The following is a 27,234-nucleotide window of genomic DNA, read 5'->3' as shown; positions in this document are numbered from 1 at the left end:
CAACAGCTCCACGGGTCACAGCAGCTTCCAGGGAGAACTCAGCCCTCAGCAGGCTGTGTTCCCAGGACCACTGAGGCAGATGGGTCATTTGCTGGCATTTATGTGCTTAGCAGCATGCTTTTCCATGTGGGGAATTCTTGCCTTCTTCCTGCAGAAAATTCTTTGCCAAATTATATTTCTCTTTTGGGTAGGGGATGCTCTTAGAGCTTGAAATGCCGGGAAGGTTCCAAGTCTATTGAGCACTATGCCCTGTGTTAGTTTGAGGAGCACCATTCCAGTGGCAGAGGCCTGGGCCCAGGAAGTGTGGGGCTGTGCCCTTGCACTGTCACAGGCAGGCCAGTCTGAGCCTGTGTCATTCCCACGCAGGCCTTGGCCAGCCTGCCTGTCCAGTCTCAGCCTCCTAAGTAAGTGCTATGCTGAACTCTCCTTCACTTTCTGTCCAGGAGTGTTTTTTGCTTGTTAAGAGTCCTCATCACATAGACAGGTATTATTTTGCCAATAGAAAATGGATTTGTGGGTTTTGAACCACCTCTGAGGCTTCTTGTTATCCTAGGTATGAGTTAGTGGTGAGTGACGACCCCAGCTCTTGGTAGCATTCCTTGTGTGAGCAGTCTTGTGTTGTCTGAGTTTGGAACCCAGGGCATACCTACAGGGTTAAGGTGGATGGATATGAGTTCAGTGGTGACTGTGTTCCCCACTAGTGCCTGTGTCTCCAGTGAGAGCACAGTGGCCTTGCCCTGCAACCTAAGTTGGGGCCATGCACCTCAGCAGGCCAGTGGGAGTGTGGGCAGGCCTCACCTCAGGAAGGCTGTCAGCCTGGAAGGGACAGTGTCCCATGTTTGAATCCAACCAAGTGGCCCCCGTTGTCTGGAAATGTCAACACTGTGAATCTGCCTGTCCTCAGCCTCCTTTTTAGAAACACATCCAAAGTGTTGGCAAGGTGGCTTTTCCACCCTGCACAAGGCTGGGCTTGAGATGTGTCCCAATCGTGTTTAATGGCCACTCCATCCCAGTGGTGGCCTCGCCTGCAGTCAGCCACCCCACTTATCAGTGCCCATCAAGCATTAGCACATGGGCATGGGAGCCTGCCAAGGTCTGCATGTGGTAACCGGGTCATTGCTGGCCAGTTCGGTGGCCTTGGAGGCCAAGTGTGAGCATAGCAGGGCAGTGTCGGGCCATGGGCAGGTGGCCTGTTGCTTGGGTTAGGACCATGCCTGCCCTAGGTAGTATCTTTGGGTGTTTTAATGTTTCACTTGGGAAGTTTATTCAGTTTTTGTTTTTGTTTTTGTTTTTGTTTCCTGGAATTGAACCCAGGACCTTGCACTTTCCAGGCAGGTGCTGTGCTACTGAGCTACATCCCTGGCCTTATCTAGTTTTTGGTAATCTTTCTAGAGGTGTTAAGCTGTTTAACCACTTACCAGTCTAGTTATTTAAATATAGAATGATCAAAAACTTTGTTTTGGTACCAGGGATCAAACTCACGACCTTTTGCTTGCTAGGCGAGTGTTTATGCTATTGAGCAAAATTCCCAACCTCCCTTTTTGGTCATTTTTATCATACAACAGAAAATATAAAAACAATAATCTTATTAAATGTATTCAATACAAATCAGGTGTGGTAGTGCACACCTATCATCCCAGCATTTGAGAGGCTGAGGCAGCAGGACTGCTGTGAGTTTGAGACCAACCTGGGCTACAGAGTGAGTTCAAGGCCGGCCTGCACTACTTAGTGAGACCCTGTCTCCTCCCCCAGAAAAAATTGCTCAGTCCAAGAATCGACTGGTTGAAGTGACGCCTGTCCAAGTGTTGCTTAGGGCAGTCAGCACGTCTGTCAACAAGCATGCTGCAGAACGCTCTGGGCAAACTGCTAAGTGGTTAGCGGACACTGTGGCGCCTCTTTCTGCTTTCACTTTGAATGCGATGAGATGCTGTGCCAGGTGTGGCCCAGGCTCTGTGGATGCTGGAGCCTCTGGCCCTGCACTTGGGCAGGTCTGTGGCCAGGAAGGGGCCCTGGGATTATAGGACCAGGGGCCATTTCTTCCCAGGTGGAACCATTGCTTTACCTAGTGGGGGGACGCCTGAACTCTGCCGTGGAGTCTCTTCTGGCCCAGAGAGCACACGCTTGTTTGCTGGGGCACTGGGCAGCAGCGCACCTAGGTGCGCAGTGGGAACACTGACTGATACATTCTTTCTGCTCAGGCTCCGGGAGGAAACAGCAGCCATAAAAGCCGGCTGGGATGCCCAGGTCGCCCAAGTGTCCAAGGAGGCGGTCTCCAGAGACCTCCAGGCCCAGACACTGCAGGAAGAGAAGGCGAAGCTTAAAGCCCAGCTGGTCAGAACCCAGCAGGACGTAGACAGGTACGGTCCCCAGGGCAGGGCCGGAGTTCTGAGAGTGCTTCCCAGGGGAGCCCACAGGCTTCTGTTCTTTTGGGTTCTGTTTGAAACAGTAAACCAGAGACAAACAGAAGGGAATGCAGTGATGAGGACAGTGGTGGAATCTGAGAGGCCTTGGGACGAGGGACCTACTCTTCTCGAGAGCTGGGAGCCATGGCAGGGCCATCTCTTACTCCTCCACCAGCCTGGCTGTGCCCTAGTGTCTGTCTTATGGTTTCAGGAGCATGTGCCTGAGTAAAGGTCATCTATTTCCAGTAATGTACTAAAGTCAGCATTATTGAGGAGCAGTGTACATTTAGTAAAACATACCCCACTTTAACTGTATGTGATGGCTTTGTTTTAGTTCTCCTTGGGGGTTGGACACAAGGCCTGACACATGCTAGGCAAGTGTTGTACCACTAAGCTCCAGCCCCAGCCCTTTGTTTACTAACTTATTTATTTATTTTTGGTCTTTTTCCTTTTTTTTTTTTTTATCGGTACTGGGGATCGAACTCACAGCCGCCTGCTTGCAAGGCAGGCACTTATGCCGCTGAGCTAAATCCCCAGCCCCCAATTTATTTATTTATTTATTTATTTATTTATTTATTTATTTCTATACAGTTCAGGCTGGCCTTAACTCACTTTGTGGCCCAGGCTAGCCTCAAACCCATGGTGATCCTCCTGCCTCAGCCTCCCGAGTGCTGGGATTACAGGTGTGAACCCCCATTCCCAGTTCCTCCCCTGATTTTTTTAATTGCTTTTCTGTTTTCAGTGTCATCAATACCTGATCTTTTTTCTTTCTTCCATTTCCTTTGGCTTTAACTTGGTATCCCTCTGATGGCTTCTGATAGAGAAGTTTGGATGACTTATTCTTCTCTAAGCAGTTTGTACTATAGGTCTCCTCTCAAGAACGACTGTCTGCATCCTAGAGTCTGATACTCAGTTACAGTGTTTTCTAATTCCCTGTGATTTCCCTTTGGGCAGTGGGCAGTTTAGAAAAGTGGTGTTATTTCCCATTATTTTGCATTTTCTAGACCATCATGTTCTGGTTTTCAAGTTAAACCTACTGTGGCTGAGATGTTCCCTCTGTGTTCCTGTGTCTGTCTCAGGTTGCCCACATGGACCCAAAGAGGACATCCTGTCCGTGCCAGGGGCTCTGAGACGGTCCCTTGAGCCACGTTGGCAAAGGGTGGAGTCTCGTCGCCCATGTCCTCTCGGTCCATCATCTGGCTCGGTCACTCACTGGAGGTGCAGCTGTGGTCAGCTGTCTGTCAGCTATGACATTCTGTGTGATGCCCCATTAGGGCCATGAACTTTGTACACCGTCCCTTGACAAACTGGCCCTTGTATCATGGCAGTAGTTTTCCCCTCTCTGTCACGGTGCTGTCAGGCTCCAATGGCCTCTGAAGCCTCCCCTTGCCATGGAATGGGCCCTGCTGCCCCCTTGCAGGCTGCCTCTTGCCTGGCTCACATCTGCTGCTCCTCAGAGTAGTCCGCCAGCGTGGTTGTCATGTGTTTGCTTCTCTGCTGGTCTTCCTGCACACTGGCACTTTTGCTTTCATTCACGGCCCGCGTCTTCCCCAGTGTTCGGGGATCTCGGCCTCTGCCCTGGCCTGCCCTGTGCGCATGGCAGCGGCTTCTCATTGCCTTCAAGCTGTGCACACAGCGTCAGCATGGCTGTGCTCGCCCGCAAACTGCATCCCATCGCAAACTAAAGAATCACCAAGGCGGACCATCTGGATTTGTCCCTAGATACAAACAGCAGCTGTCCCAGGCCATCGAAAGGGAACGGAGCCTTGAACGTGACCGGGTGCAGCTGGGCTTGGACTGGCAACGGCGCTGTGATGACATTGAGAGAGACCAGATCCAGAGGTCAGAGGCCCTGATCCAGGGGCTGACCGAGGCCAGAGATCAGGTGTGTGTGGTACTGCATGGTGCTGTGCCTCCTTGGTCAGGGGGCATCAGGAGACAGGTCTGGGGCATGTACAGTGCTGAAGTAGGACTGATTTGGTGCTTGCTAACTTACTCTATACGTTCAAAAGCACTCAGCCTCATTGACCGTTGACTTACGGCTGCAAAGTCACAGTTATACAATTATGGCCCTCCATGGCCACCAACCTCTAGCAGGGGTGCAGTGTGTTAGCTGCTTTCCCACTGATGAGGTTCAGTGGTGCTGGTGTGGTCCCTGCAAGAGTGGCCTGGGCACCGGGGCTGGGCAGCATGGACATCACTCCCACCACATCAGGGTCAGCCTGGCATCCCAAGCTCGTGTGCACCCTGATTCTCAGGACACATCTCACCCCTGCCTGCTGTGCACCTCATAGGCAGAAGGGTGCTGGCTCTGTCCCTGGAGGCCAGCACTGCCCCCAACCGCAGGTGGGTGTTTCCCAGGTTGCAGCCAAGCTTCAGGAGACAGAGCAGGCACTGAGGGAGCAGGATGTGGTGCTGAAGGCTGTGACCCTGGAGCGAGACAAGGCCATGGAAGAGCTTCGGGCACATGGGCTTCTCCCCAGACAGGAGCCACAGGTGAGCGCATCCGTTCCCCAGCCTCCCTTGCTGGCTCAGCTCAGCAGCTGCAGTAGACATAATGCCCATGTGCACGGAGGCTGGCTGGGCCTTCTCAATCCCGTTCCTCTTGATGACTGGTTACACACACACAGGTGAGTCTGAGGCTATGAAGCATCAAAACACATAAAGCCAGAATCTTTTTTGTGTCTTTAGCATTTGAAACCTGTAAAAACACCAGGGCCAAATCTGACTCAGAGCTGCTACAATGCAGCACTGGAGTGAGTGAGACCCTGGGCTCTGTCCCTAGTACTGCAGAAAGTCTCAGAACGACTCAGCCCAGTGGTGAACGCTGTGATCTTTCCCTCGGAGTGTGACTCATGCTGTGTCTGTCCCTGCAGTTGCTGGTGTTTAGTAGGGACAATAGTGGTCAGTAGCTGGTGCCACTCTCCCTCCAAGCCTATAATCCCCCTCGATTTGTTCAGTACCTGAGGCTCAGGGACCCTACTTGAGCTGTCACAACTGTCGGGTGGCCCGGAGCTGGAAGGAGAGGAGACATCATTCCATGCCTGTGAATGGCCTTGGTGGTTTTTCCCTGCTGATTCTTTTGAGGTGTGCTCACAGGCAGTGATGTACACAGATCCCAGTGTCCACAGCATAGTCCACCTCAGACAAGATGTACAGTGTGTCTGCCGCCACTCTGATCTCCCTCCCTGTATCAGCTGATTCTCTGCTGCTGCTGTCTTGCCATGAAGGAAGAAACTGGCGACCCTCAACAGCACTGAGAGCGTCAGCCATTCTCACCACCTACCTGAGGGGCACAGGGAACCTGGGACAGCTGAGCCTGGGTCCATGGAGTCAGAGCACAAATGTGATGGCCCTGCCTCAACAGCTGGGGATTGTTCAGACCTGGGAGAGCCTCTTGGCTCGGAGCCACTGCCTTGTGGGGGTGTAGTGTGGATGACACCTGGAAACCCCCTCCACTTCAGCCAACCCTGGCCCTGTGTCTGTGTGCTGGTGTGTACAGAACTGGCCAGGCCTTTTCTTTTTCTTTAGTTGGTTCTGAGCAGTGTAAATAGCACTAACTGAGGTGCTGATGTTTGATCTTTGAAGCCAGGCAGCAGTCACTCCGGTGTCCCACTCCGGTGTCTCCCTAAACATGGGTGAGCTGGGCTATATAGCAGAGCCCCTGCTCCAGGGCTGTCAACTGGGATGAGCCTCAAAATCAGAGGCTGTGGCTTCCCAGGCAGAAAAGGTTTGCACATCAGAGCTGAGGCGCTACTGCCTGAACATTAAGCGCCACCTCTATTGTGTTACACAGATTGGTCTTCCTGCATATTTTTCTCTTTGTGTATTGCAGAGGTGCCTTCTGGCCTCCTACCTAGCCCAGCTCACAGTACTTATATGTCTCCTGCCATTCTCACAATCACTCAGCCTCAAACCATTCCCTTCTTCATGAATTAATAAAACCCAGTGGCATTCGTTCCAGGTGAACCAGCATCTTGGCTGGACTTAGTACAGCTCGGCTCCCCATAGCTCTCAATGTGTCTTAGCATCTTTGTTCTCACTGTGGGTTGCCTCCAAGTGGTAGATTGGAATTAACTCACTAAAATGCCAATAAGTTCTCCATGAAATTACAAATACAAGCCTTCCACACCAAGATGAGGAAGGGGTCTCTCTAGTGTAAGCTGGTCTGGCTGCTGCAGCACAAAGGAAGGGGCAGAAAGGCTGGCGTGCAGAGAGCCACTGCCTGTGCCTGGGCTGGCAGGGATGCCAGCATCCCAGCAGGTCATCGCTGCTGGTGGACCTGGGTAGCTTATTCCCCTCTCAGTTTTAAAATACCGCTTCCCACCCTGCTGGCTTCGTTGGTTTGGAGAATCCGGTATCCATGGTGAAATCTCAGGGCAACTGTGGAGCTTTTCGTAATCAAAGCTGGCCAAGAGGTTGAACTTTGTCCCCAAGACACATGTCTTCACACACAGACTGAGCAATCTGAGCTCAAGGGAACAGTGACTTTGTCTCTGCAAGGACCTCCTCAGGCTTGACAGCCAGCTGCCATCCACCACTGCCCCTGGCTTCCTGTGGCTGAGTTAAGGTTCAGGTTCTGACCATAGAACCTCATTGGAATTAGATTGCTGCACATGTGATGAGTTCAGGTGAAGTCACAGGCAAGGTGTGGGGCACATACCCATATTCCCAGCACTTGGAAGGCTGAGGCAGGAGGATTGCAAGTTCAAGCCCAGCCTAGACTACCTAGGAAAGTCAAGGCCAGACTCAAGAGCCACTGCAAAAGTCTCAACACAAAACAAAGAAAAAGAAAAAAAGATGAGGTAACATTGGAGTAGGACCAGCCCTAATCCAGAACCTACTGACCTGATGAGAGGAGAGGACATGGAGAGACAGCACACGAAGGCAGATTTAGTCATAGCCGAGGATGGCAAGGGTGCCCCAGCTAGCAGAGACTGTGAGGGCCTCTGGGCAGAGAACAGCTTGCCCAATACCCTGATTTCAGGAGAGGATAAATAAATTCCTGAGGTCTTAAGCTGCCCTGCTGTGATAATTTGTCCTGGGACCAACAGAAACTTCTCAGACGCCATCTTTTGGAGGCTGGCCTGGGCCTGATCTCATCTCAGGACTTTGTTTGAGATTAAGGCCCAATGGCTCCCCATGCATGACCCTGTCTCAGGACAGTGTTTGAGGGCCCCTTTGTTTTCTCAAAAGTCAGATGTCTGCCCCATCATGGAAAGCCTAAGCTACCAGGGGCACTGGAGTCCTTTGGGGACTGGCCTGCCTTCCCCTCCTTCTGGGCTGTCAGCTCTCAGGGAAGGCAGATCAGGCCTGAAGCAGAGTCAGCTATGAAGTGGGCTCAGCTGGGCACCCCAACACCGATGACACCAGTGTTCCTGCAGCTGGGTTGTAGTGAGCACACAGGTCGTCTGTGCATCCTGGGTGGGGGACATCCCTGCAGGGCCCTGGGTACGGCCTGTGCTGCAAGCTGGTGAGGCTTCACCAGCTGAGTGCAGAATGGTATCCAGCCAGCCAAGAGCACCACGCTCCCTCCTGAGCAGATGTGCAGGTGCTGCAGAGTGAACAGAGCCAGGCTCTGGGCACATGGTCCTCCCACGCACTGCACAGTGCCAAGCAACTGAGGGAAGCTCGTGTGCAGAAAACCGAGTCATCAGAACCTGAGGTATGAGGCCCAAGGAGCTGGGGTGGAGGGTGGCCAGGGACAGCAGGCCACATGCATGTCCAGAGTCAGCGTGACCCTGGCAAAGCACTGATGAGCTGGGAGTGAAAGTAACAGGGCTGCTGCAGTAGTGTCCAGGGAAGGCCCAGGCCAGGCCAGCTCAGAGCTAATCTCGGGCTTCACCCCACGGTCACTGAAGGGGTGGCTGTCTCCTCACAGCACTGCGAACACGCAAGACACAGCAAGTGGCTCCAGGGGCTGGATGGGAGCTTGGACCGGTGACTGGCAAGGTCACATTTCACTTGAGGAATTCTTTTTTTTTTTTTTTTTCTATTTAAATTTTTCTTTTTTTTTTTTTTTTGAACTGGGGATCAAACTCAGGACCTTGTGCTTGCCAGGTAGGCGCCATGCCAGCTGAGGTATATCATCAGACCTCCTTTTCTAAATAAACTTTGTTTTTTGAGATGGGGTCTTCTGCCTTGCCCAGGTTGATTCCCCGTACCCCACCTAGGCTTCCTGACACTTTTCTTCCTGAGGTTCCGTAGATAGTCCTGTCAGGCTGGCAGGCAGGCTGCACCCTTGGCTCTGGCTCGCTCCCGGCAGGGCTGTACTCATCAGCTGCATCTGTCCTCAGTGAGGCAGATACCCTCAAAGAGCTTTCTTGTCACTGTTTTGTAGAAGTTTGGTTTTGATGTATTCTTCGATGTTTTTTTCTCTGTGTTTATCTTGCTTAGGATTCACTGAAGCCCTTAGACCTGCGGGTTTATGCTTCCATCAGACTTGGAGCACTTGTGGCTGTTGCTGTGGAATACCATTTCTGTTTTTTTATTTTTTATTTTGTTTTTTGAGAGAGGGTCTCACTTTGTACTGCAGGCTGTCCTGAAATTCATTATTGGCTGGCCTTGATCTCAGTGATCCTCCTGCCTCAGCCTCCCAAGTGCTAGAATTACAGACATGCACCAACACGGTGCTTAGAATACCTTTTCTGGCCCCTCTTGTTGTTCTGGGTGCCTGGTACCACATCCCAGACCACCCCGAGTTCTCCTTATTTTTCAGACCCTTCCCTCCACCTCACTGTTTTCTATTGCTGTGTGTTTATGGTCACTGCTCTTCTGTGCTTTCAGATCTGCTCTTGGGCCTAGTCTAGCTACTAAATTTTTATGGTGCTAAAATGTGTGTAAAATTTTCCATCAGGGCCAGGGGTTTAGCTCAGTGGTACAAGTGCCTTCTTGGCAAACATGAGGTCATGAGTTAGATCCCTAGCACCAAAAAAAAAATTGCCATCTTCACCCTTTTTCAGTGTGTAGCTCAGTGGCAGAAGCACACACTTGGCGTCTTTCCCTAGAGCATCTTGTCTTACCCAACTGAGCCTCTGTTCCATTTGACACTGAATCCCTGGTCTTCCTTCTGCCCCTGGAGAGTGCCTGCACTTGTGAACACACACACCTGTTTGCTGCCTGGCGCTAGCCTGGTCACTCTGGGGACCCTGCACTTGAGCGCCTTCCCGTCACTGAGCTTGGGAGGGTCCCTGCAGCCCCAGAGGACAGGCAGTGGTTAGCAGGAGGGCAGGAGCAGTGGGAGATCAAGCCAGGCTGCAGCAGGAAACGCTCCCTATCTCTGTGGCCATAACAATTCCCTTTTCCACATGTGTTTGGCAGATGCCCCTAAAGCAGCACAGAGAAGAAATAAGTGAAGATTTTCTGTCTAGGGAGATCCAGCGGCTCCAAGAGCAGAACATAAGCTTGCGGAATGCTGTGGCACAGATGCGGCGGGAAATGGAAATGCTGAGTGACCAAATGCCTCCTCCTGCACACTTCGCAAAGGACACCTGGGGTGGCGACCAGCCCGATCCGGGCGCTGGAGGAGACGCAGCCCCTTCTGGTGAGTGGGAAGGCCCTGCAGGTGAACACCGCCTTTGGCAAATCTCTTCCAAGGATGCCCCTGCTCTTCCTCCTGAGGAAAAGAGAATCCTGAGCTTCAGACTGAGAAGGGGAAAGGGCAGGCTCCCCACAGGGCACCCTGGGCCCAGGCAGACAAGTAGGACAGGGCCAAGTCATGCGGCCCAGGGGTGCTGGGCCAGGTCTTCAGGGAGGAGCACCCTGTGGGAGGAGGTAACAAGATTGGGGTTTTTGGCAGGTTATGTTGTGGCCCTTGAAGCACAAATGCAAGACTTAAAGGACAAACTGAGAGGCCTGGAAGAGCAGCTAGAAGGCACATCGAAACATACGAGGATGCCCTCAGGCCACACTGACCCCCACACTCAGGCCTGCTCCTCTGCAGAGGCTGCTGGAGGCGCTGGCCCAGTATACTGTCCTTTCAAAATGGGTTTTCCCAGCCCCCGAGGACCCTCTGATCTGACCCAGAGCTACCTGTGTTTCCCCAGAGTCAGCTGCTGCCCTGACACCTCACCCCTTATGTCCGTGCGACTGTACAGCGCTTTCATGTGGCTTCTCTTAGCTCACACTGTTTTGTCACAGTGCCAGCCGGCCTGCCACCAACAGTGGGTGACACTGCCTCTGCACATGCCTGGCAGACCTCTCCCAGCTCTGATTTGTGCCTCCTTGTTCCCAAGTGAGATTCACCTGCTTGACGGGCATGGTGAGGCCTTGGGCTTTGACTCAGGCCTCTTCTGTGCTCCCTGGGTTCAGATCTGTGGGCCCTGCCATGCTGGCTGTGGCTGGTGTCACAGGCAGGTGCCTGGGTGTAGCGCAGACAGGAATGGTGGGCAGGAGCCCCCGGGGGAAGACAGCTGTCTTTCCCTGGTTCTGTGGATCCAGGAAGCAGATTCTCTTGGGTTTTCTCAAAACCACTGGCATTTCTGGGACACAGGCTCCTTTGAAAGCATCTGAGCCGGGATTTGCCGGAAAGCAGAAAGGACAGGCAGCACCCAGGGTCCCTGAGGTCAAGGCTGCCCTTTCCCCACCCTCAGATTCTTCGGGCAGTGGCTGCCAGGTGTGGCTGTGACTGCAGGAGGGGCAGGGTGCACACATTCGCACTGTTTTGCAACTTTAACCTTGCAGTTCCAGAGTGAGGTGTCATGCCCTGTCTGCATCGCTAGATTTCATTTGTTGATGCTTTATTGAGAATTTCTATATCTACCCCCCAAAAAAGTTCTATTTTGAAGCTACCCAAGGCAGGAGTTTTTCTGGTGAGAAGGTTTTAAACTCTTGATTCAGTTAGAGGACTTCCAGATTTGTGTGTGTGCCTCCGTGCCTCCCCCAATGCTGCCCCCTACCCCCCCCCCCTTTCTGAAACAGGGTCTCACTATGTAGTTTAGACTGGCCTCAAACTCACTAGGTAGCCAGCATGGTCTCAAACTTGTAGTGATCTTCCTGCCTCAGCCTCACAACTGCTAGGATTATGAGGCTGCATCACCACACCCTGCTTCCAGCCTTTAAAAATTTTTTTTAGGCAGGGCTTCCCTGAGTGCTCAGGCTGAGTTTGAACTTGCATGCCTTCAGAAGTACTGAGAATACAGGCACGTACCACTACACCTATTTGGGGGCATCATTTTGGATGTCGTATTATGCTAAGAATTTGTCCATCTTATCTAGATTTTTAAACTTCTAGCATAAAGCTATTTACTCTATTCTAGGAGCTTTCTAATTGTCTGTTGACCTTTTCCCACATATTAAGTTGGTCCTTCGCTTCTGTTCTTTTTTATTCTTTCTTGCTCAGTCTCAACAGAAATTTATTTTTAGCCTTTTTAAAGACTCAGCTTGGTTTTGTTGACCATCTATTATATTTTCCATTTCCTCAGTGTCTAACTTTATTTTCTTTCCTCTACCTTTTTTTGCTTATCTTCTGTTTATTTTTTTCAGGTGAATGTTCAGTTAATGGATTCTCAGCCTTTCTGTCTTTCTAAAATGTGAACCCAAAACTATAAATGTTCTCCAAAGGACAGCTTAGCATGAATAGATAAATTGTTTTGTTCTATAATTCTGTTCACATTAACTTGTAATGTCCATGGTCACTTTTTCTTTGACCCATGAATTATGTGGATGTCTTTTTTTCTTCCTTCAAACAAATGGCCCCCTGTATAAGTGGAAAGACTCCATCAGAGGCTGTGTGTCAGGCAGGATTTTGTCCTGCTCTCTGCACAGGATTACATTTCATGCACAGCGCATTTCTGATTGTCATAAGGAACTGGCTTCTTGAGACCAGTGAGGGACACCTGCTCCCTGAGATAGCCAGTGGCCCCTGTGGGCCTTGTGGGGGACATTTCTAGCTTCCAGGATCTGAGCCTGACTGACTCTGTCTTCTTTGCAGAAGGCTCTGTCTGTGCTGGCCAAGCATCTGCTGAACTGGCGTTCAGGAAGCTCGGAGACAGAGTGCATCTCTTGCACGTGCTGGTAACAGAGCTCAAAAAGAAGGTGAGCCTCAAACTTGAGATCTCCCACCCCTGGCCTCCCAGGAGAACTGGGGTTGCAGTCATAACACCACCACTCCAGCCTGTGATGTTTTGAAATATTTGCAGGCTGTGGCCAAATTGGCTAATAGCAGATCCAGGGTCTCCCATGCCTGCTGTTTCCTCATGGTGTCTCGTTCCCTTTCTTGACCAGAAGTGTGTCTTTGTTGTTGCAATAGACATGAATCACTTTTCCACTTCTATGCTTAGGATCAGAACCAGGTGCCTATGGGGCTTCTGTCAGTTAGAGCATGTGTTAGACCATAAAGCAGGTCTCAATGAATTTTAAAAGGTTCAAATCATACAGAAAATGTTTCTAGCTGGATGGGGTGGCACACACCTGTAAGCCAGGCGCTTATGGAGCTGAGACAAGATTTCCTTGAGTTCAGGGCCACAAAGTGGGCTTACAAAGTGAGTTCAAGGCCAGCCTGAATTGCATAGTGAAATACTGTCTCAATAAATAAATAGTTTCTTGACCTCAAAAGAACTTAATTGGAAATCAGCAACAAAGATACCCAGAAAAATCTCCAAATATTTTCTCAATAACATATGTCCAAATAAACTCTGGACCAGGCATACTGGCACACACCAATGATCCCAGCACTTGGGAGGCTGAGCCAGGAGGATTGCCTATTTTTTGAGGCCAACCTGAACTACATAATGAGATCCAACAAAACAAAAATAACATGCCCCTGAGTTAAACTGGGCATCTGTAATCTTAGCACTCTGGAAGGATGAGGCAGGAGGATTGAAAATTTGAGCCTGGCCTGGACAAATTAGTAACCCTGCCTTAGTGAGACCCTGCCTCAAAATAAAAATGAGGGCTAGAGGCATAACTCAAGGTTCAATCCTCAGTACCTCAAAAATAAATAATCTCTGAATCAAAGAACTCCCAAAGCAATGCCAGATGTGGCTGAGACCGAAGGTTTGCCGCAAGTTCAACACCAACCAGCCTAGGCTACCTAGTGAGTTTGAGGCCAGCCCAAACTATACAATGAAACCCAGTCTCAAAATACAAGAGAAAAGAAAAAGGAAAAAAGAAAAAAGAAAGCCCAAAATAGTGCTTAGAAACATGTACTTTGGGGCTGGGGATTTAGCTCAGCGGCATAAGCGCCCGCCTTGCAAGCAGGCGATTGTGGGTTCGATCCCTGGTACCTATAAGAAAAAAAAAAAAAAGAAACATATACTTTAAATTCTTTTTTTTTTTTTTTTTTTTTGGTGTTTTTCCTTTTTATTGGTACCGGGGATCGAACCCACAACTGCCTGCTTGCAAGGCAGGCGCTTATGCCGCTGAGCTAAATCCCCAGCCCTACTTTAAATTCTTACATTAAGTCAGGCATGATGGCACACACCTGTTACCTAACATTTGGGAGGCTGAGGCAAAAGAAGCACTGAATTCAAAGCCAACCTGTAATATACAGGGAGACCCTGTCTCAAAAACCTGAAAAAAAAAATATGTATTCTACATACATATGAAGGGAGGGTGATACCTCATTTCTATAATGCTTTGTGTTCTTGGTTCTAAGCCACCTGGTTAGAATTTCACACACAAAAATAAGCAATTAGAAGCTGGGCGTGGTGGCTCACACCTGTAATCCCAGCACTCGGGAGGCTGAGGTGGGGGGATCCTTGCGAGTTTGAGACCAGCCTGGGCTACAAAGTGAACTCAAGACCAGCCTGAACTGCATAGCGAGACCCCGTCTCAAAAAAGACAAAAAAAAAAGCATTTAGGTAAGAGCTCATAATTTTCCCTCCATAATCAGAGGCAGTCCTAGGTGAGACTCTACCGTGGAGTGTTTGTGTTTCCTTTTCTACTTATGGTGTCTGCTTACCCAGAGAGCAGCTCTGCTAGGTGTCTGTGAAGTCAAAACAAAACTATTGACAGGAATTGCCCAGGGTGGATAGCAGCCTGTCTGTGTCCTTCCTTCCCACCAGGCTGGCCAGAGGCTGCCCTGGGGAGCTGGCAGGGCCTGGCCAGAGCCCAGGATGGGAATCACAACCATGCTGCTGCCCCCACAGAAGTTCCTGCTGGGCAGTGTTCTCTCTGCCTCTTGCCCACTCCCGGTCATCACAGCCTTTGACCCCTTCCCTCTTAGCACCTCCTATCTCTGCTTTTTGCTGGAAGGGGAAGATTCGCTTCCTACCCTCTGCTGTCTCGGGGCTTGTATTTAGTTTTTATTTTGTTTTTGTGATGTTGGACATTGAAACCAGGCCCTCTGTGGTAGGCAAGTGCTCCACCACTGGGTTCCATCTCCAGACCTGTGCTTGTTTGTTTGGTACTGGTGGCTGACCCCAGGACCTTTGCACTGAGCTACATGCCCAGCCGTAGTGAAGCAGTTTCACTAAATTGCTAAGTTTCCCAGGTCAGCCTCAAACTTGCAGTCCTCCTGCCTCAGCCACCAAGCAGCTGACCTGATAGGCATGTGCCCTTGCACCTAGCATCCTTGCTGTTTCCTGGTGGCCCTATTTCTCCCAGCACTGAGCCCTGTGAGAAGGGCTGCTACGCACTGCTGCACATGCGCCTTCCCCTTCCAGCCTTGGGCAGTGCACACTGGCAGCATTCAGAGCCTGTGTGCAGGTTGTATCTGGCTAGAGGGGTCCCTGCTGCACACCCTGCTGCTGTCCTGCTCCGGACCATGTGCCCTTGTGCTTCATCGTCTGCTGCCTCTTGAAATGCCTCCCAGGTGCAGGAGCAGCCCCTGGAGCTGGGCCTCAAGCAGCAAGAGCTTCCCCGGGAGATGCACCAGGTGCACCTGGACGTTCTGGACCTGCGGAAGGAGGTGGCTGAACTGGGGAAGCGTCTTGGAACAACGCAGCAAGGAGAGGAGCCTTCAGACAGGAAGTCGCGTGAGAAAGAGGTGGGTTCCCTTCGTAGTGGACGGCGCTGCTGGTGCCCTGCCAAGCTGCTGGTCTCCATGAGCTGCAGAGGGTGGTGCCCAGAGGTCAGCCCCTGCTTCCATCCGCTGTAACATCTCCTGCTCCAGGTCCTCCCAAGGAGCCACCCCCAACCTGTCTTCAGGTGAAGCAGGGGGAACCACCACGCTGGCTACCGCACCGCTCGTGGCCAGCTGCGTGCTGCTGCAGGTGAGGTGAAGGCACCCACTGCAGACTCCCCGTCCTGGTCTTCAGCGGGCTCAGCACCATGTGCCACCCAATCCACACCTGGGTTTAAGCAGGACGGTGAACAACCGCTTCCCTCGACCCCAGCCTGCTACTGCGCAGCAGCCCTGCCACCTGCCTGCAGTGCTGACCTATGGTGACCCATGGTGACTTACAGTGACCTTTGGTTACTTACGGTGACTTAGGGACAAGAAACAGTGTCTATAAACACTCAGAGTCCTCTGGCAGAAACTGTCAGAGGTTGACAACAGTGTGCTTGTCCCTGGGGTGCACAGCTTCTGGAGCAGGTACCCAGAGACATGAAGGAGGCATGACCCAGGAGCTGCCCAGAAGGTGGAAGATGAGACAGGCAGAATAGAAGGGCAGAGGGGCCTGAGTCCCAGCTGGTGCTCAGTCACAGGCACTGGAAGGGAAGGGCCAGCCTGGCCACTAACGTAGCCCTGAGCTGTGTCTGCTCACAGGACCGGCACCTAGCCTTCTCTGGGCTCCACAGTCCAGCCTGCCCAATTCACTTCTGGCCTGTGGGACATGTAGGACAACAGACCTGGCCCACAGGTTGGCAGCTGTGTCCCTGGCTTCCTGAACATCCAGGCATAGCCCTTGCTGGACAGGACAGGACAGCTCTACCTGTACTCTCATGTGTGCAGAGTGGAGGGGCCAAACGTCGTGGCCTCAAGCCCTACCCCAGTCCTTCATGGTACAGGCAGGTGTCTCACCACCAGGAGAAGGGAGAAGGAAGACCAAAAAGATGGACTGCTGGGCTTCAGGTGGTGTCAGCATCATCCCCACCAGTGCCATCCACAGCTGTCATTTCAGATGCAGGGAGAAAGGGAGAGGCACACATGCACGCACACCTTCCTGGTTCTGTCCTGGTTCTGGCCAGAAACAAGGACTCCAGCGGCCAAAAGCACCTGTGCCCTGAGGCTGGTTCTGGATTTCCTGCTCTGTCCCTGGGACCAGGGCTCTATAGACAGTGCCAATCCAGCGTAGGAGCCGAAAGACACTCTGCTGACCAGATCCAAGCCAATGGGCATTGTTGGGGAAGATTGCGAGGCACCGGGTTAAACAGGAAATTGCAAGTTCACATTGGGACAGATAAGGAGACACATCAGAAGATCAACCAGCAGCCCTCAGGGATGACGCAACCAGCAGGGCAGGTGGGGCTAGTGTAGACTAGAGGCAGAAGGCCTTCCTGGTTCTCAGTTGGTGTCCCCTACAGCTCCCATGCTGAAGAGTGAGACATGAGCTTGGCCACACTTCCCAGCGTTGGGACACACAATTGTCTTGCCCCTCGGGTAGAAAGCCCACAGATCATTCCTGGGCTCCCACCAAGGACACAGAACCTGGTGCTGAGCCTGAGGTGGCCTCAGACAGGCCCAGAGCGGAGATGTGATGCAGCCTGGACTCCAGGTATCAGCAAGCAGACAGACCCTGGGGAGCTGAGGAGTGCAGCACATGAGCACGTGTCCTGAGCCCGAGCACGTGAGGCAGGAGACTCAGACTAGGGCAACACGATCCAGACACAGGGTGATGTTCAGCGTGGCCTGAGCCGGCCTGTGACTGTCCATTCGCACGTGAGAAGTGCAGGCCGAGTGTCTGGATGTAAAGCAGCAGAGCACTCCCATTTGCTCTTGGATACTTACAGAGAAATTTTACATGAAAAGGTGCCATGCTGAAAGGGTGGACAGTGCTTGGGCTTGGAACTGGTAAAGCCCACGCTGACCTTGCAGGCTCTCTGTCAAAGACTGGCCCCCTGCCCCTGCCCAGGAGGTGTGAGACCTCCACACAGCTGGCCATGCTTCTCTGCACTGCCCTTGCAGGCCTCTGCACAGGGGAAAGGCTGGACGTCCTGTCCTGCTACCCCAGCTATGCATCAACATCCCCTTGCTTCTGGCCTCAGGCCTATCTGCCCTCTGCCTGATCTCACTGGTTTTGGGGTGGAGGGGGAAACACTGGCCTGCCTGCTGCAGCAACCTCTGCCTCCTGTGGGTCCACTGGCTGCCACCACAGCCTCCCACGGATGGCATTCCTCCCGATTGCCTTGCTGTTCAGGTTCACTCCCTCACCCCTCCACTGGCATCTTGGTAGAACAGGGAGGATCATCCCAGCCCTGGGTTCCGCAGGGGGACTCATGGCCGCTGTGCCTGCTCGGGGGGCCTGTTGTTCAGATGATGTCTCTGATACATCTCCAGTTGTGCACTCTTTGTTTGGGGGAAAGACTTGAGATTCATTAAAATAAACTTTTAGGGAATACCATTGTGCCAGGAACCCAGTGCTCAGAGGGTCACTCTCTAGCCCAGGTCATATACACAGTCAGCCGAGGGCACAGCTGGGTCCACACTCTGTGCTGTTTCCACCAAGAACACAGAGGCCTCAGGCTCCTCCAAGCTGAGGATCCTGCCAGGGTCACTGCTATGGCTTGGGACATTTCAGGCCGTTATCACTGAAAGCTCTAAAAGATTCACCATCAGTACAGAATTTCCAGGTGTCTGAGGTTTGGCGAGTCTGTTGCAGGCGTGTTCTGCCCCCACCTCCTCTCCATGAGAATCAGCTAGTCCTGCAGTCTCCAGTCGGACCTGGGGGACAGAGAGACGAAGGTCACCCTTCCCCAGATGTGTCCACCTCTCCCAGGTCCTTACCCTGGGTCCTTTGTCCTCTGAGGACAACACCTACAGAGGGGTCTCGAGGGATACACACCAGGAGTGCCTTAGGTTGGGCACCCAGGCCTGCCCCAGGCATTCTTGGGACCAGCAGTACCTGCCCCAGCCTGCTCAGGCTGAGGACGGCCATATCTGCTATGTCACCCCATGACTCTTCCTCCCCCAGAACCATAGCTCATTGCCTGAGGCTCTGGCACACAGTCACCCAGCTCCAAAGCCACCTGGGGAACAGAGCACCTGCAGGGCACAGGCCCTAGAGGACTCCAGGCAGCTGGCCAGGACAGGATGTGCAGTTCTGTTCCAGTCACACGGTGCTCAAGGCTAAGGGAGGGAGCAGCCTAGGTCTCACATGTGCTGAGGCCTGAGTGCCCCTGTTACTTTCCCAAACATCTTGTGTTCGATTGTGCATTTGCATAGCTGTTGGGGGCGGGGGCGGTCCATGCAGGACTAAGCCAGGACCACATGGTTCCCAGGGGTTACTTCGCTCATCAGCAATGCCCTGTCCTCTTTCTTTGCCACCCCCACAATTTCTGAGGGCTTCCAAAGCCACAGCTGCTGTGGAGGGGGAGGGGTGTCCAGCAGGCAGCTAGGAGAGCCAGCCGGCCTGGCCTTCCAGGCGGGCTTGTGGGGACCATGGAGGGGAGGGGGTAACAAGGGTGTTTCCTCTTCTCCTGGGAACGGGGCCTAGCTCAGGCCTGAAAGCAGCTGGGCCAGCTGGTGTGAGAGGGTCTTATTGTCTCTTCTGGAAAGTCACAAAGGCCCAGACTCCCCATGGCATGGGGAAGGCTGCCAGTGCCCGTGACAGAGGGAAAGGACCAAGGAGCCAGTTTGGGCCTTGGCCCTTAGAGCTGAGGGCCCAGTGTGTGCTACATTGGTCCATGGGAAAGGAGAGGCCCACTCAAGTATCTGTGCTGCCCCACCCAACATGAGGGCACAGAGACAGTCACCAGCATGTCTTTCCTGTGGAGGACATCACTGGGAGTGGGGTGGTCTGGTTCTGCATACTGTTTCTCACACAGGATTTGTTGGGGCTCTCACAGGGCTGTCTGCTGTGTGGTTTTCTGCAGGGCCTCACAGACGGGACACCTGTGGGGACTGAGGAGCAGGAGCAGCCTTCCAGGCCCCCACAGCCAGGATCACAGTCCCCCAGGGCCGCATCTGTGCCCCACCTGCAGAGGAAACTCAAGGAAGCCACCAGGAAGATCCTCAGCCTCCACCTGCAGAGGGAGCAGCTCATTGAGATGGGGAACCGGCTGCGCGCTGAGCTGGGGTACCCCAAAGGTGAGCCAGTCCCTAGGAAAGGAACAGGATGAGGCCACATGGGGCAAGGGACATGGGCGGGAAGGAAGAAGAGTGCTGTGTGTGTGCTGTGTGCCCGAGCAGGGACTGCAGCCGGCTGTGTGTCTCAGAGGGGCCCAGTGGCTGTGCCCTGACACTGCGCCGGGCTCCATCTGAGCCAGGCGCACTCCCTGCCTGCTCTGTGGCCTCATCTGTGAGAACGTAGCAGACAGTGGCAGAACAGGATATTTGGGGCAGCTGATCCCCAGTGCTCAGGCTGTGTGACCTCCCAGATAGTGGCAGCTGTGTCTTCTGATGGAGGCCAAGGCTGGGACCAGAGAACTTGGAGATTTCCTGGGAAAGGCAAGTGACACTTGAGCCTCAGATTCTTGACAAGATACACACATTCTGAGCCTGCAAGATAGGCCACACTCAGCAATACTCAGATTCCCCCAGCCCAGGCCTGACAGGCCAAGGGGCCACTAGAAGCCCAGACCTGTGCACAGTCTCTCAGGCAGAGGCCCGCCCAAGAACATGCTGTCTGGAGACTCCAGAGTCCATCTAGATTGGCGAGGGGTTTCTCAGGGGCTAAAGAGCCTGCCTGTTCCTGCTGAGCCCACCCTTTGCCCACATGCCCTCTACCTTCGTCTCTGCTTCCGCAGGTTTTTGCATTTTAGGTGAGGCCCTCAGAGGCTATGCTGGGGGAGTCCCGTTGGGCCTCCCCTTCCAGTGTGCTAAGCACCAGGGGAGTCCTGTGCACCCCTGAAAAGCCCAGAGCCCTGCAGGGGGTCAGCATTGTTAGCACTTCTCCTACCAGAGCTTTTCGCCACCAAAGAAAAGGGAAAGTCCAGGGCACCATGTCTTTCTCTAGCTTCTGCCTCTGCCACTGAGGCTTAACCCAGGGACGTTTATGTCCTACAGCTTCTGAAGAAACGTCCCAAAGGGGGAGGGCACCGACCTTGGGGGACCTTGGGCAGAGGCCCTAGTTTCTGGGAGCCCTGCAGTCCCTGGAAGGGCCGGAAGGGCAGTGCAGGGGACACACCCTCTAGGAGCCCTGGTGTGCGAATGGGTGGGAGGTGAGCCACACCTCCTCCCATTGCTCCTCAGAACCTGACCTGAGGCAGGTGCCCTGCCCTCCCGTCACAGCTCAGTTCTGAGGACTGATGGGCCGGAGGCCTGTGTGTTTTTCCTTCTGGCTCACAGCAGCAGATGAGGGGGCTGCCTATCCTTTGAGAGGCGCCACTGGCTGGACCTTGCTCAGAGCCCCCTCTGGTTTCTGTCACCTTACTGTTGGCAGCCGTGGCAGTGGCTTTGGCAGTTATGGTTGTTTCCTCTCCCTCTTCTGTGATCTTCCCCATCCTGACCTTACTGCTCTTTGATCTCTGCCCCCATACCACAATTGGCCCACATGTTTTCCCTGAGGCAGCCTGGCCTCCCCCTCTCTTTGACCTTTCAGCCAGTGAATTTGTCTTTTTTCCAGGCCAGCCTAGCTGTGTGGCCGGATGTTTCAGGGAGCCACCCACTCACCCCTCACTCATCCATTTCACCATCCACACAGGCATCCATTCAGCCCTAAACCCCTCTGGGAGCAGATACTCCCACCTTCCTCAGTTTCCATGCAGCAGTGGTCAACCTCAGGCTAAACCCACTGCCCTCTCGCAGGCTGCTCAGGGCAGCAAGAGCCATGGATCTCCAGACCCTGTGGGTCCTAGGATCTGGAAGGCCAAAGAGACAAGTTCTGCAAACCAGCATTTTTACTCTTCTTTCTTCTGTTGTCATTCACATTCTGCTAGAAGACTGGCCTGCAATCCCAACATTTAGGAGGCCGAGGCAGGAGGACTGCTATGATTTTGAGGCCTGCCTGGGCTACACAGCAAGACCTTGTCTCAAAAACCTAAAAAGAGAGAGAAAAAAAAAGTAAAAATATTTCATTGTTATCCAGTACTTTAAATTTCTTTAAATTTTTTGCCATTTGTATTTCATTATATTATTTCCTTGCTGACCTGATTCATCTGGAAATAATTAGGTTTAAGAAAAAAGTGTATTGGGGATCTAGCTTAGTTTTCCCCAGTGAGTACACAACGAGCCGGTTGCACCGGTTCTGCGCACTGGGTGTGAAATATCTGTGTCCATTCACCTTGTGAATTACAACGACCTATCCTATGGCAACCTTCCTGTCAGTGCAGAAGTAATATTAGCAGGACATTGGATTTTATGAATAGCTGACAGCACTGTCCCCAGGTTTGCTGTTTGACTTCAGTGGCAGCCACGGGCTGGGATGGCAGCTACCAGCAGGAGGCTTTGTTCTGAAGGCGCCCCTGCTCCCTGGAGGCCCCGCCTTCCTCTAGGCCTCTGCCTTGCTGGCTGGGAGAAGAACCTGCAGGAGAGAACTGGCCCTGCACTTCCTAGGCCTGGATGGTTTTGTTCTAGGTGCTGTCTAGAAAGTCGCTCAGCTGCATTTTCCAACAGCTGCTCAGAGAGAGGAGGTTCCCAGCACTTGACATGGTCCATCCCTGGCCCTGGTGGACAGGCTGCCCTCCCAGCCTGTGCACCTTCTCCCCTGCCTGCGTCCTAGGGTCTGTACCAGGGCCCTGTCCAGTTGTGTAGGTCTGGTCTCAGGGTACTGGGGGACAGGGACAGGAAGGATGTTTGTTTCTCCTTTTTTTTTTTTTTGAGACAGGGTTTCCCTGTATAGTTCAGGCTGACCTAAAACTCACATCGACCCTCCTGCTTCAGCCTCCTAAGCAGTGGGATTACAGGTGTGTGCCACCACAACCAGCTGTTTTTCCATACTTGAAAAATGAAAGCCAGGTACCGTGCCCATGCCTGTAATCTCAGCCCTTGAGAGCTGAGGCAGGAGGATCTTCATGCGTTTGAGGCCAGCCTGGACTACATGGTGAGACCCTGTCTCAAAAGGAAAAAATAAAAAAGAAAGAAAGATGGAGAAACTTCAGCCATTATTTCTTCCACCACTGCTTCTTCCCGTCTTGTTCTAGTCTACCCTGGGTCACTTAGGGCCCACAGTGGGCGGCTGCTGTGCTTCCCTCTTGGCCACTTTCCAGGGTCCCTCAGGTGACAGCTGAGACCACTGGGCAGGCTCTTGGGTGGCTGGCAGTTTCCATGTCATCTTTCTGATACTTTCCTTTTTGAGTTTATCATTTTCCTGATTTCTTGGGTTTAATGTCTAATGCGTATTCGTGCTTGTTTAGTAATTTTATTTTTTTCCTTCTTCCCTTTCCCTTTCTTCTTTTCTTTTCCTTTCTGTGTGCTGTGCTGGGGATAGAACTTCAGGCCTCAAGCATGCTAAGCAAGCGTCACCACTGAGCTACAACCGGTCCTTTTTATTTGCAATGTTTTTGTTTTGTTTCATCTTTTTGAGACAGGGTCTCACTTTGTAATCCAGGCTGGTCTCAAATTCGCAACCATCCTCCTGCTCAGCGCCCAGAGTGCTGGGATTATAGCTGGGCACCACCAAACTTCGCTTATTTTTAATATTGACGCAAGGCCTCTCTATGTTGCCCTACTATGAGGCTGGGCTGAAACTCATCATCCTCCTGTCTCAACCTTTCAAGCAACTGAGGGTTCAAGTATGTTGGCACACTCAGCTACTGATTGTGAAACTTTTAAATTCAGGTATTAGAAACTAAGGAAAATAAGGTGAGTTCCAAATTTTGTGTTTTACTATGTGGAGAAAACTGACTTATTTTATTTTTTTGGTACCAGGAATCAAACACATGACCTCTCACTTGCCAGGCAGGCACTGTGCCTCTAAGCTACATGCCTGGCCCAGAAAACTGACTCAGGGCCCAAGGGCAGAACCAGATCCTGGAGCCAGCGGGGCGATAGTTATCAGCCACCCCTCTAGAACTCTCTGGAGTCCTCAGTAGTTTAACCAAGTTGATCCATTGCTCTGGGACATGTTGCCTTAGCAATAATTCTGTCTTTTTGGTGATTTTTTTCTTTTGGCAGAATTGCACTGCGCTGCCCAGGCAGGCCCTGAACTCCTGGGCTTCAGTGACCCTCCTGCTTCGCCTGCAGGTGGTAGGGATCCCAGGCGTGTGCCACACAGCCCAGCTGCCCCATGCTTCCCCACGTTACGGGAGGCTGCACCTCCAGTCCCCTGACACATTGTCCATTCCGGCCACCCTGACAGCTTCAGGGTCTGTGTGGCTTCAGGGAGCCATGTCCCTCCTGGGTCACACTTGACCCTGCCCCAGCTTTGCTGGGGAAGAACTTGTTTTTACTCCTGAGTATGTTCCAAGCAAGGTAAACCCAGAAGCAAAATGTAGGGGGAGAAGAGCCTTTCTGATCTCATTTTCAGGAGGACCACCTCGCTGTCGTCTTCCTCCCAGCCCCAGGCGTGAGACCCGGGACCCAAGTGATGCACCCACTGAGCCCTGGGAGCCTCTGGGACATTTGCAGCCTCATCCAGCAGCCCAGGTAACCGCTGCCATCTGACAGATACATTTCAAGTAACTTTGCTGACAGTGTTACATTTTCATAACAGAAATTTCAAACTATAAGGGGTTTTTTTAAATTTGTTTTTTAGTTTTTTTGAGATAAGGTTTTGAGATAGGCAGGATTTGAACTCCTTGTGTAGCTCAGACTGGCCTCAAATTCACATCAATCCTCCTGCCTCAGCATTTTTAAGTGCTGGGATTACAGGCATGTGCCACCATGCTTGATCTTCAGTAGTTCCAATATAAAATATCTCTGGTTTTCAGTGTCCAGCATAGTAACCAGTAACATCCCGATGTATTTCCTGCTGTTTTAAAGTTATTAGTTATATCATGCATATAGTCTACTCTACTTTTGCTTACAGGGCATTATTTTTAGATCTTTACCAATAGAATATGTAAAAAGATTGGCATATTTAATAAAAATTTGCTTATATTAGACGAGTATGGTGGTACACAGAGGAATTTGAGACCAGCCTAGATCCTGTCTCAATCCTTCCCTACAAATTAAAAAATACATAAAATAAGCTATTTTTTAAGCTCATGGGCTATACAAAAAGTAAAATAAAATAAAATGGTGATGTTCGGATTTGGTCTATGAACTGTTATGCAACCCAGGGAGTACCGAGCTATATCTCCAGCCCAATTTTTAAAATTTCATTTTGAGACAGGGTCCGATTAATTGCCTTGGCCTTGGCCTCCTGAATGACTAGGATTATTTTAGTTTGTTTTTCTGGACTAGGAATTGAACCCAGGGCCTTTTCAGTGAGCTACACCCCCAGCTCTTTTTAAAACTTGTTGAGCCAAGGTCTCTTTGTATCACTGAGCTGCCCCGGCTGGGCTTGGACTTGCGGTCTTCTTGCCTCGGCCTCCCAGAGTGTTTCTGGGATACAGGTGTGTGCTGCCATGTGCAGCTCTGTGCATTCTTCCTGCTATGGGAACACAGCGAACTCTTGTCCACTCTCATACTGACCGGTGCTTAGGGCTCCAGTGTTCTGCTGTGATCCTTGTCATGAGCATCTTCATGTATCTGCACAGGGTTCCCAAAACTGGGTCTCAGCTGTGTGCCTTTTAACTTTCATTAGACATTATCAAATGACAGTCTGAAACTACTAGTTTATGCCCTTAAAATGTAGAGGCCCTTTACAGTCTGTGACACAGAGATCATTTCACAGGTCAACAGAGCAGTCGCCTATATTACCATTAGGTAATAGTGATGCTCATCTGTAACCCCAGGGGTCTAGAGGCTGAGGCAGGAGGATGGCAAGTTCAAGCCCAGCTGGGGCAACTTAGTGACCTAGTAATATTTTTGTCTCAAAGTTTTATTTTATTTTTTTATACCAGGAATTGAGCTCAGGACCTTGCGCCTGCAAGGCAGGCATGTGTGCTGCTGAGCTATATTCCCAGCTCTATCTCAAAATTTTTATAAAATGGGCTGAGGATGTCACTCAGTGAGAAGGCCCTGGGTTCAGTCCCCTCTTCCAAGGGCTAAAAAAAGAAAAGAATAAATTAAATTTTTAAAAGTTGAGAAATATTACTTAAGTATTAAATAATTTTTCAAAAGAATCAATAGAATTTTTAAAGAATAGATTGCTTTTTAGTTTTGCAGACCCACTTAGTGAAAGTGCAGGCTCGCCTTCCCTTTTTAGTCCTGTCACGGGCATACTGTGTGTGTGGGCTGCTGACAGCTCGTGAGCCAGGTCACAGTGGAGCCCAAGCTCCCAGAGAGGCCCGGGAATTTGAGCACCTGAAGGCGGCATGAGCCGTGCAGGACACATGTGCCTGTGCAACCCCACCCCTGCTGCCCCCCTCCACTGGCCCTGCAGCTCCCGGCCCCAGCCCTGGCAACCACCTATTCCCCACTGTGTCCCTGGCTGTGCCTCCTCTGTGCTGTCTTAGATAGAATCACAGCACAGCAGCTTCTCGGTCTTCTTTGCTTTAGTATGGTCTGTCTAGGTTCTTCCATGTGTTGTGGTGCGGTAGCTCTTACTTGTTTAGTTTTGTTTTTTTGAGACAGAGTCTTACTATGTAGTTCAGGAGACTGGCCTTGAACTCACTGTGTAACTCAGGCTGGCTTGGAACTCACAGCAAGTGATCCTCCTGCCTCAGCCTCCTGATACTGGGATTATGACTGTGCACCACCACCTCTGGCACCTCATTGCTTTCTATTGTTGAATTACATTCCATCTGGTAGATGCTGTACAGTTTATTCAAAGGTCGATTTGTTTTGTTTTGTTTTGTTTTGTTTTGTTTTGATACTGGGGATCAAACTCATGACCTTGTGCTGACCAGGCAAGTGCTTGAGTGCTGAGCTAAATCCCTGGCCCTCAAAGGTTGATCTTTTCAAAGTTATATTTTCAAACTGTTCAGGGTCTTTAGGAACAGAATGGGCTTGTGTCTTGGTTATTTTTTTCTGGTTACTACAACAAAATTCCTGATGCCCAAAAAATGAAGGAAGAAAAGGTTTATTTAGCTTACAGTTTTTGGAGGTTTTAGTTTATACTCAGCTGGTACCAAGGCAGGGTGGCGTGGTTAAGGAGAACCTTTTATGGCAGCCAAAGTGACAAGAGTGAAAAGGGTAAAAGGGGAGGAACACCCCTCCTTCCCCCTTACATTGTGTGCTGGCTCCTGCCCCTGGGTGAGTACAGCATTCACACCACCAACCCCAGCACTAGACAATAAACCAATCACAAATGCTAGGTTAATCTGCCTCTATGACTGCATGAGGCTTCGGGGGGACACTTAAACACAAGCCCTGAGCATTTGTATCCAGGGATTCTATGGCCAACAGCTCTGCTGCACAATGTAATTCACAGTGGATGTGCCAGCTGTTTCTCATGGGTGGGCAGGCTTCACAGGTGGATGTCAGCGTGGCTGGGACAGTGCCCATGCTGCCACCTTGGCCAGGCCCCATCTTTCCCCGTGAAGGCTGATTGGTGCCACTGCTCTCACTGGGTTTGGAGAGGTAGGTCCCACATTTTTCCCTCAAGTACAAGGTTTGCAATAGGTTTGGTTATGTTAAACCATATAAAATTGCCATTTTTGTCATTTAAAAATGGCCAGTGGCTGGGATGTAACTCAGTGGTACAGTGTGTACTTAGCATGCATGAACCCATGGTTCCAATCCACCATGGCCAAAAGGGAAATGCCAGTGACTTGAGGTCCTCCAACCTCAGTGAGGCCTTTTATCAGCATGGAGAAGTCCCTCCTCCGCCACCCAAGCAGGTCACTTCTGCCCCCAGTGATG

The 27,234-nt window shown here is 51.5% G+C and overlaps 1 protein-coding gene across 15 annotated transcripts in view; it reads left to right on the top strand.

Annotated features, from left to right (window-relative positions):
- The window catches only part of Ccdc57 (coiled-coil domain containing 57), a 93,267-nt gene that overhangs the window by 36,077 nt on the left and 29,956 nt on the right, over positions 1–27,234 (top strand). For 7 of the 15 annotated variants that reach the window (XR_010045276.1, XR_010045275.1, XM_063242380.1 and 4 more), the window contains exons 8-15: positions 2,199–2,357; positions 4,125–4,287; positions 4,764–4,898; positions 9,723–9,945; positions 12,334–12,437; positions 15,157–15,330; positions 19,293–19,533; positions 23,852–23,970. Coding sequence is in view for 9 of the 15 variants with exons in the window: in XM_063242380.1 (XP_063098450.1) it covers positions 2,199–2,357; positions 4,125–4,287; positions 4,764–4,898; positions 9,723–9,945; positions 12,334–12,437; positions 15,157–15,330; positions 19,293–19,533; positions 23,852–23,970 (1,318 nt within the window). In the remaining 6 variants the exon portion in view is untranslated. Of the gene's footprint in view, positions 1–2,198; positions 2,358–4,124; positions 4,288–4,763; positions 4,899–9,722; positions 9,946–12,333; positions 12,438–15,156; positions 15,331–19,292; positions 19,534–22,813; positions 23,815–23,851; positions 23,971–27,234 lie in introns of those variants that run through there. The other 8 variants (XR_010045277.1, XR_010045279.1, XR_010045278.1 and 5 more) reach the window with 4 other exon arrangements.

The sequence above is a fragment of the Cavia porcellus genome, unplaced genomic scaffold, assembly GCF_034190915.1.
Source record: "Cavia porcellus strain 051 isolate PalLab524CR breed Dunkin Hartley unplaced genomic scaffold, mCavPor4.1 scaffold_32, whole genome shotgun sequence".
In the NCBI taxonomy this organism is placed as follows: domain Eukaryota; kingdom Metazoa; phylum Chordata; class Mammalia; order Rodentia; family Caviidae; genus Cavia; species Cavia porcellus.
This window is presented reverse-complemented; position numbering and strand designations above follow the sequence as displayed.